Here is a 7,710-nt window from a genome sequence, read left to right as displayed (position 1 = left end):
ATTCTTTTTATTATGTATAAATTTCTCTTAAAAATTTAAAAGAAAAAAAATTATATTACTTTAATAATGGAGCTAACTCTCCATCTTCATTTAAATATTCAATATCCTCATAACTTCCTATAAATTTTTCTCCATTAAATAATAATGGCCATTGTCCTTTTCTTCCACTTTTTTCTTCAGCAAATTTTTTTGAATCAGAATCAATATCAATAAAAACAATTTTAGGTTCTTGTTTGGTAAGAACCTTAACTATGGTTTGCATAGAATTAAAGTTTTTACTAACTAAATTTCCTCCAGTTGATGAAGTGTAAATAACAATTGACATATTTTCTTTTTGATTAATAGTTCTAGTAATTAATTATTTTATTAGTTTAAAAAAAAAATATTAAACAATTCATAATAATTTTTTTTTAAATAATTTTTTTCTTTAATATTCTAATTAAAATAATTTTATTTATAAAAAAATTAAAATTAGACAGCATCAAAATCAGGCATATCTTCTTCTAATAAACCAAGATGTTCAGGAATAGCATTAATCCATGCCTGAACATTATTTTTCTTTCCATCAACTACAGAACACCCAACCATTAATGGTTCTCCATCTTGAATAACCATTGGTTGTGCTGAACATCCTTCAATGAGAGTATTTAAAATAACACCTTTTCCTTTATCACTTACAAATAATGCATTGTCTTTACCAGCAACAAGTTCACAATCACATAAAATAGGATCTCCAGAAGTTCTTACAGCAACACCTGGTAATGTGTTTTCATTAACTTTAGTTTGAGCAAATAAACCTGTTCCTTTATTATGAATATAAATACCGTTTGATTGTCCTCGTGAAACCTCACATCCAACAACAATCGGATTACCAGATGCTCTCACTTCAATACCAGGCATTGTATTATCTCGAATTTGACATTGTGCAAAAATACCTTTTCCATTATCATAAACAAAAACGCCAGCATTTCTTCCTTCACAAATAGCTGATGAAACAACTAATGGTTCTCCACCTTCACAAGAAGCAATGCCAGGTAAATTATTTTTTGAAATTTCACATCCTACAAAAACACCTTTTCCTTTTGAACGAACAAATACTCCATTTGATGAACCATCAACAATCTTAGTATTATTTAATACTGGGTTACCACCAGAATGAGTTAACACTCCTGGCTTTTTGTTACCTGAAATTAAAGTATCAGTAATACATCCTCTTCCTTTTTCACTTACAAACAATCCAATTCCACATTGTGTAATATTACATGACGATACTAATGGATTTGCCTCATTAAATATTGCAACTCCAGTTGTGCATTCATAAATTTGTACATTTCGTGTAATACATCTAATTTCTTTTCCTCCACAATGAAGACCTGCTTTAGAACATCCACAAATACGACAATTAGTTAACATTACTTTAGCGGTATGAGTAACAGATACACCATCTTCTGCTGTAGAAATATCACAAGAATCAATACAAGCTTCACCTTGTTTTGCGTCAATAACTACTTTTGATTCAGTGTTTCGAAGATCAAGTCCTTTAATTATAACTTTATCTGGACAGTCAATTTCAATACAGCCACGAGGAGATGTAACAATTGGTTTTGCTTTACCTTCATTAATACCAATAATTTGAATTGCTTTATCTACAATAATAGGTTCTGTTTCTTCATAAGTTCCAGGTTTTATAATAATAATACTCAAAGGTGGTGCAAATCGAACAACCTCAGAAATAGTTTTATGTTTTGATTCTGCAGCATTAATAGTAATAATCCTAAATAATGAGTATTAATTAAATAAGTAAATAATAAAAACACACTTGATTTTTTTGCTAGCTTTATTTCCCATTACTCTTTTTTAGTTGGTTCAAATTAAAAATTTTTATTTTCATTAAAAAAAATAAAAACTAAATTTGTTTTTATATGATTTCAGTAAATTAAAAATTATCTTTAATCAATGAATTAAGAGTTAAACAATTTTAATCTTCAAGTTGTTTGATTAAAGCAAAAATAACTCCTCCCCAGAAACAAAGGAAACATTCAAGAATAACACAGATACATACTGTTTGATTGCATTCTCCATATTTGCAACAAAGTGAAATTGATGGGAAACAAAGAGCAAGAATAACCAAGCAAATATCAGCCATAAAGATTAACTGTTTACTTTTTAAGATTCAATTAGATTCTTTAAATAGTTCAAAGAATTAAAAAATTTAATTTAATTTTAATAAGTTCTTTCAATGAAAGAGGCATTAAAATATATTTTTACTACTTCTAGAAAGATCTTTTTTTATTATTTATCTTTATATTCTAATTCTTTTTTTTTTAAAAAAATCTTTTATTCACATTCATTTATTAAAAATGTATTTTCTTTAGCTTCTTCTAAAAATAAGGGTATATTTAGTTTATGGTATTTTTTAAGAACTACTTAATATTTTTTATTTATTGTATTCACGTCATCTTTTTTATTTATGATTTATTTAAATCTGGTATTTTTTGTTTATATTTGAAATACTTATTTTTTTTACAAAAGTTTATCAAATATAACATAACATAACAATTATTATTCCTGTTTTTGTTTCTTTTTCAAACATTTTATTGTAAAAGTGAAGTTTGCATAAATCAGGAATCATAAAACTAAAACTGACCTTTACTTATTAGTTACTACAAGTCGAAATGATACTGAAATCTTATTTTATGAAGAAAAAAATTTTTAAATTTATTCCTCATGTTATTTAAATTTGAAAAGTTGAAAAATCAATTTTTTCCATAAGCTTCTTTTTAATTTCCAATAAATTTATTCTATTCATTATTGTAAGTTATTGTTTCATTCTTTAATTATTTAATAATATTTACTTATTTTTTGTTTTTAATATATTTACTTTTTTTTTAACAATGATTATTGCATAACATCAAAAAGTCTTAAAATAGCTCTGAATACTCTAAAAGTATATTAAGTATAGCACGGCTGACTAGTAATGTTATTGAATTCAAATTAAGAAGAGTTTTTTTTTAACAAGAGAGTTATTTCCAATTAGTTAGTTATGTACTAAAAAAATGTGTCTATTAATTATTAAAAAATTTGCTAATCGTACTTACATATAAAATAAATTTTTAAATGTTTATTCGTTTTACTGAGTAATCATTTTAGTGTTAAAACTACAAACTAGGAATTGTTACAATTAAAATAAATTCTAAATAAAACAAAATTATAAATTTTAGTGATATTAAAAACATTTTATGAAATAACAAAAAAAAATTAATAAGTTTTTTTAATAAAAATCAATTCAATCAAATTTCATCACTATCAATTTCTTCATCATCAATTCCACTTTGATCACTATTATCATCACTTCCTTGACTTTCAATTTCTTCAGAGTTAATAGAGTCATTATCATCAACAATATCTCCTTTAAGTTTATTTCCTCTATACTCCTTAACTAAGTCATCTTTTAAATTACTAACAAAATCTTCAAGTTCTTGAAATTCATCACGAATTTTTGTTAATTTTTGTTTTTTATTCAAACGTACATGCATTTGTTCTTCATATTCTCTAATCTCTTTTTCTCTTTCCATTTGTCCTTTATCAACAACAACTTGTCCGTCAAATCCAATTTCTTCAGGAGCATCAATATCATCATCTACATTTTCTTCTAGTTCATGGCGAGCAAAAGTTTTAGCATCAGGTACATCATTTACTTCAACCTCCATAGCTTTACCTGCAATAGTAGTAGGTTTATAAATACCATCTTCATTCTTTTCAACAACAAGATCATCTACATTTGGTTTAGCATTTAAAGATTCATCAGTAATAGTTTCTGCTAAAAGTTTATCGATTTGATATTTTAACTTCTTTTCTATTGGTTTACAACGTTCCATTAAAATACGAAGATAAAATAATCGTTCAATAGCTTTATGACGTTCAACATTTGATCCTGATGATTTGATCCAACAATAATAAGCTAAATACATATTATATTCAAACAACAATGAATATTTTACATCTAAAAAGGAAATACCTTTTTGTGTGTTTAATGGATTTTGTTGTAGTCTAAATAAATAAATTTTACTCTTTTGTTTTCATTTGTATAAATTTTCAAACTTCATATTTAATACATTTATTTTATTTGTTAGTTCAACAACAATTTCTCTTAGTGCTTTCATTTTTTCTATTAATTCATAATCGTGTTGTTCTTCACTCATATTGTTTATTTGAAAATTTTTTATTAAATAAAAACCCTTTTTTAATTTTTTTTATAAAAAGTTTTCAATTTAAAAATATCTAACCAAAATATCTAACAGATGTTCATGTTCATTGAGAATAATCTTCTCGATATATTAATTCTACTGATGATGTAACTATTCCTGGAAAATAACTATTGTAACGTGCATTTACAAGATCTTTTGTAGATTCTTCATAGATTGCTTGTTCTAATTGCATTGACTTTTGAAGATAATGCATATCCCATAAAGTAATCATTAATCCTTTTTCAATTTTTTTTTTTAATTCAATTAAAATATTTTTAGATTTAATTGATTGAGGGAATTGAGATAAATTATTTAATACAATAGATGGGAGAATAACTTGAGAATCAGGTTCATTAAAATTCATTTGTTCAAATAATGAAAAATCATTTATTTGAGAAGGTTTAAGTGTTGAAATGATATTTTGTTTATGTTGAAGGAAATAATCTTGTAATCTTCCAAGGTAATAATTAAATTGTTGTGTTGTTGTTGGATATTCTTCAATTATTGTTTCATATGGTACATTCTATAAATTAATAATTATGTACGTATATAAATTATGAATATTAAAATAAAAACAAACAGCTAATTCAGTAACAAATTTGAAATAATCTAACTTTCTTGATTCAACTAAAACATTTGTTAATCTTCCTAATGGATCATCAACATCAGAATGTTTTACATTTGCTACTTTCTGTAATACAACAGATATTTGTGTATATGTTTCAAGCATATCTGTAGGAATATCGTATACTAATCCCCATTCTAATGGACGTATAATTGCTGGACAAATATATCTTAAGAAAATAAATCCACCAAGACATATCCAAGATGTATTACTTTGAGGAAATTTATTATTTAACTCATCATATACTTTTCTTAAAACTCTTCTTACTATTGAAGGACAATTATCAATATTTGAAATAGTTCTTTGAAATGTCATATTTACTAATTGAGCACAAATTATTAAATCTTGGTCACCAGTTTTACATGTTCTAAGCTAGAAGTTGAATGTCAATTCAAATATATTGAAAGAAGTTAATTAACAAACAGGTTTTATTTTTATTTTCTTTTTTTCTATTTCATCAAAAAGAGGTGATAAACAATGAAATAGAAATCCAATGCCTTGGTTTAAATAAATAATATTTAATAACCGTGTTGTTTTAGAATTTAATCGAAATGCTGTTTGTTCACTCTCTATATTAATGAATTTATAGTACTTTCTTTTTCTAAATTTTAATCTAAAACAAACGAGTTCCTTGTATTTCTTCACTAACACATCTATGAACATATAATTCTAATCTATTGGCAATAGTTAATGCTTTATAAACATAATCTGCCATTTTAGTATCTTTATTTTTAAGTGCAAATTCAATAATAGTATCTAATACGGTAAATGGGGGTGTAAATAATGATGTTAATGATAATTTAGATGAATTCATTTTTCGTTTATTATTCTTTTGACTTTAAAGATTTCGATAATTTTTATAATTTTTTTAGTTTTTGTAATTCAGAAAATAATTATAAAATATTGTTTTATAAAACGATATATTATCATAATTGATACTATATTTTAATAGAAGTATTTAAATACTTCAAAAAATTTTTAGAACTCATTCAAATATTAAAAAATTACTAAATTTTTAATAAAATTAAATCATTTTATTTTTATTATGATTTTGTTTATTTCTTATTTTTCCAATTTATTTCATTATTCTGAACCATTTGTATTATTCAGAGATAATAATAATTGTGTTTTTCATTAAAAAAGTTGTAGTTTAAAGAGTGTTATATTTTGTTATGATAGATGTATATTTTTTAAAAGATTTATTGTTAAAATATCAATTATTTGGTAGTTTAATATTTTATTGGAAATGATTAAATATGATAAACAAAAATAGACAATGAGATAAAAATATTATACTATTCTTAATGAAGAAACTTTATTCATAACTTAAAATAAACTAATAGATATATAGTAAGTAACATATTTTGTTGTAATAAGATTATCATTAAACCATAAAGAAATATAGTGTACTGTATATCAAATTTGTATTACCTTGTTTGTATGATTTAATGACACTCTTCATTAACTAATAAATTGAAGGTATTTGTGATAGCTTCATTTCTTACAATGAACAAAAAATTTTCAAAAAATAAAAAGAAATAAAAAAAGAAGTTAAAGAATGAGGAGTATTAAAAATAAGTTTTAGTATCTAATTAGATATAGAAAATAATTAGAAGTAAAGATAAATAACAAAAAGAAAAATCAAACAAGTATGACAATAAGGAAACAATGTATATTTGTCTAAATAATAATGTGATAGTATGAAAAAGAGAATTATTTTGTAATTAATAACTTTTTTATTAACAAAAAAAAAAAATAAAAAATAATTCTTAAAATAATAAATAAAAAGAAAAACTATTAATTTGTAAAATGTCATCTCCTCAACCAACCAGTCCACAAACAATTATCCCTCCAACACAAAATCAACAAGGGTCTCAAGCAGATCAATTCTTTAATAATATTGCGGCAAATCCGCTTGCTAGTGCTGGTCTTTCTGTAGCACAAAATTATTTAAATCAAGGAGACCAACTACTTAAGTCACAATTAGGTGGAATTTTTTCATTTGATGCATGGAGATATTATTTTAATGTTAACACTTCATTCGTATTGAAAAAAATATTAATGATTATAATGCCATATCCATTCTTAGGTAATTGGGAAAGAAAATATATAATTGGAGAAGATGAATCTAAATTATATAACGTTCCACAAGAGGATATTTATGCTCCAGATTTATATATTCCTTTAATGGGATTTATTACATATGTTCTTGCTATTGGATTTTATTATGGATCTAAAGGAACATTTACACCAGAAACATTAAGTATGACAACAACATTATGTTTAATTCTTATTTCACTTGAAGTACTAGTATTAAAATTCCTTGAATATATGTTATTTAATTATTCATCTGACTTTAGAATTTATTTGTCATATGTCTCCTATGTTTTTGTACCGTTTGTTAAATGAATTTAGAGAATAAAACAATACTTATTTTAAATAGTGTATTAATGTGTACATTCGTTGGTTCATTACAAATTCCTTATTTGACATATATAGCATTATTATTTTTTGGAACTTCATATGCTTTTTTCCTTTATAAAATGTTATTTGGTTCGTTAGCATCAATTCAAACAGAAGAAAATAAAAAACGTATTTATTCAATATGCGTTGGAGTGTTCCAAATTATTCTTATTTTCTTTATGATGAAATGATTTCTTTGTCAAGATTTCTTTGTTCTTTTTTAATAAACAATTATATAACAAATAAATCAATTCATTGATTCTGCAATCTGTTGGTATTGTAACTTACTCTGTTTTTCCCAAGTTGAGAGATATGGTGTGTATTGAGGTATTTGGGTTGTTGTGTTTGGTCCATTTGTTTGATAGTCAAGAACAA

General features: G+C 24.1%; 4 protein-coding genes across 4 annotated transcripts, besides 17 other annotated features; 1 reads left to right on the top strand and 3 right to left on the bottom strand.

Annotated features, from left to right (window-relative positions):
- Positions 1 to 4: 4 nt before the first annotated feature.
- Positions 5 to 68: a sequence feature (AT_rich).
- A 283-nt stretch (positions 69 to 351) lies between these two features.
- Positions 352 to 474: a sequence feature (AT_rich).
- Positions 472 to 1,848, bottom strand: EDI_093460 (uncharacterized protein; the record flags this gene model as incomplete). Its single annotated transcript, XM_001736250.1, has 2 exons — positions 472 to 1,774; positions 1,820 to 1,848. The coding sequence occupies 2 exons, from the start codon at positions 1,846 to 1,848 to the stop codon at positions 472 to 474; spliced, it is 1,332 nt and encodes a 443-aa protein (XP_001736302.1).
- Positions 1,787 to 1,814: a sequence feature (AT_rich).
- Positions 1,849 to 1,868: 20 nt separating the features above from the next.
- Positions 1,869 to 1,947: a sequence feature (AT_rich).
- A 254-nt stretch (positions 1,948 to 2,201) lies between these two features.
- Positions 2,202 to 2,230: a sequence feature (AT_rich).
- Positions 2,231 to 2,284: 54 nt separating this feature from the next.
- Positions 2,285 to 2,342: a sequence feature (AT_rich).
- Positions 2,343 to 2,702: 360 nt separating this feature from the next.
- Positions 2,703 to 2,723: a sequence feature (AT_rich).
- A 71-nt stretch (positions 2,724 to 2,794) lies between these two features.
- Positions 2,795 to 2,890: a microsatellite.
- Positions 2,891 to 3,098: 208 nt separating this feature from the next.
- Positions 3,099 to 3,119: a sequence feature (AT_rich).
- Positions 3,120 to 3,179: 60 nt separating this feature from the next.
- Positions 3,180 to 3,282: a sequence feature (AT_rich).
- An 8-nt stretch (positions 3,283 to 3,290) lies between these two features.
- On the bottom strand, positions 3,291 to 4,202 carry EDI_093450 (neuroguidin, putative; the record flags this gene model as incomplete). Its single annotated transcript, XM_001736249.1, has 2 exons — positions 3,291 to 4,050; positions 4,102 to 4,202. The coding sequence occupies 2 exons, from the start codon at positions 4,200 to 4,202 to the stop codon at positions 3,291 to 3,293; spliced, it is 861 nt and encodes a 286-aa protein (XP_001736301.1).
- Positions 4,203 to 4,206: 4 nt separating this feature from the next.
- Positions 4,207 to 4,281: a sequence feature (AT_rich).
- Positions 4,282 to 4,311: 30 nt separating this feature from the next.
- EDI_093440 (uncharacterized protein) lies at positions 4,312 to 5,686 on the bottom strand (the record flags this gene model as incomplete). Its single annotated transcript, XM_001736248.1, has 4 exons — positions 4,312 to 4,770; positions 4,828 to 5,244; positions 5,296 to 5,441; positions 5,497 to 5,686. 4 exons carry the CDS (start codon positions 5,684 to 5,686, stop codon positions 4,312 to 4,314), a joined length of 1,212 nt encoding a protein of 403 aa, XP_001736300.1.
- Positions 4,492 to 4,534: a sequence feature (AT_rich).
- Positions 4,772 to 4,822: a sequence feature (AT_rich).
- Positions 5,375 to 5,397: a sequence feature (AT_rich).
- A 36-nt stretch (positions 5,687 to 5,722) lies between the features above and the next one.
- Positions 5,723 to 5,942: a sequence feature (AT_rich).
- Positions 5,943 to 6,396: 454 nt separating this feature from the next.
- Positions 6,397 to 6,533: a microsatellite.
- An 84-nt stretch (positions 6,534 to 6,617) lies between these two features.
- Positions 6,618 to 6,666: a microsatellite.
- A 15-nt stretch (positions 6,667 to 6,681) lies between these two features.
- On the top strand, positions 6,682 to 7,526 carry EDI_093430 (protein YIF1A, putative; the record flags this gene model as incomplete). The annotated part of the gene is made up of 2 exons (XM_001736247.1): positions 6,682 to 7,268; positions 7,316 to 7,526. The coding sequence occupies 2 exons, from the start codon at positions 6,682 to 6,684 to the stop codon at positions 7,524 to 7,526; spliced, it is 798 nt and encodes a 265-aa protein (XP_001736299.1).
- Positions 7,527 to 7,710: the final 184 nt, after the last annotated feature.

This window comes from Entamoeba dispar, genomic scaffold (assembly GCF_000209125.1).
Source record: "Entamoeba dispar SAW760 scf_1105229459701 genomic scaffold, whole genome shotgun sequence".
NCBI lineage: Eukaryota > Evosea > Mastigamoebida > Endamoebidae > Entamoeba > Entamoeba dispar.
Note: the sequence above shows the minus strand (reverse complement) of the source record. Positions and strands in the feature narration are given on the sequence as shown.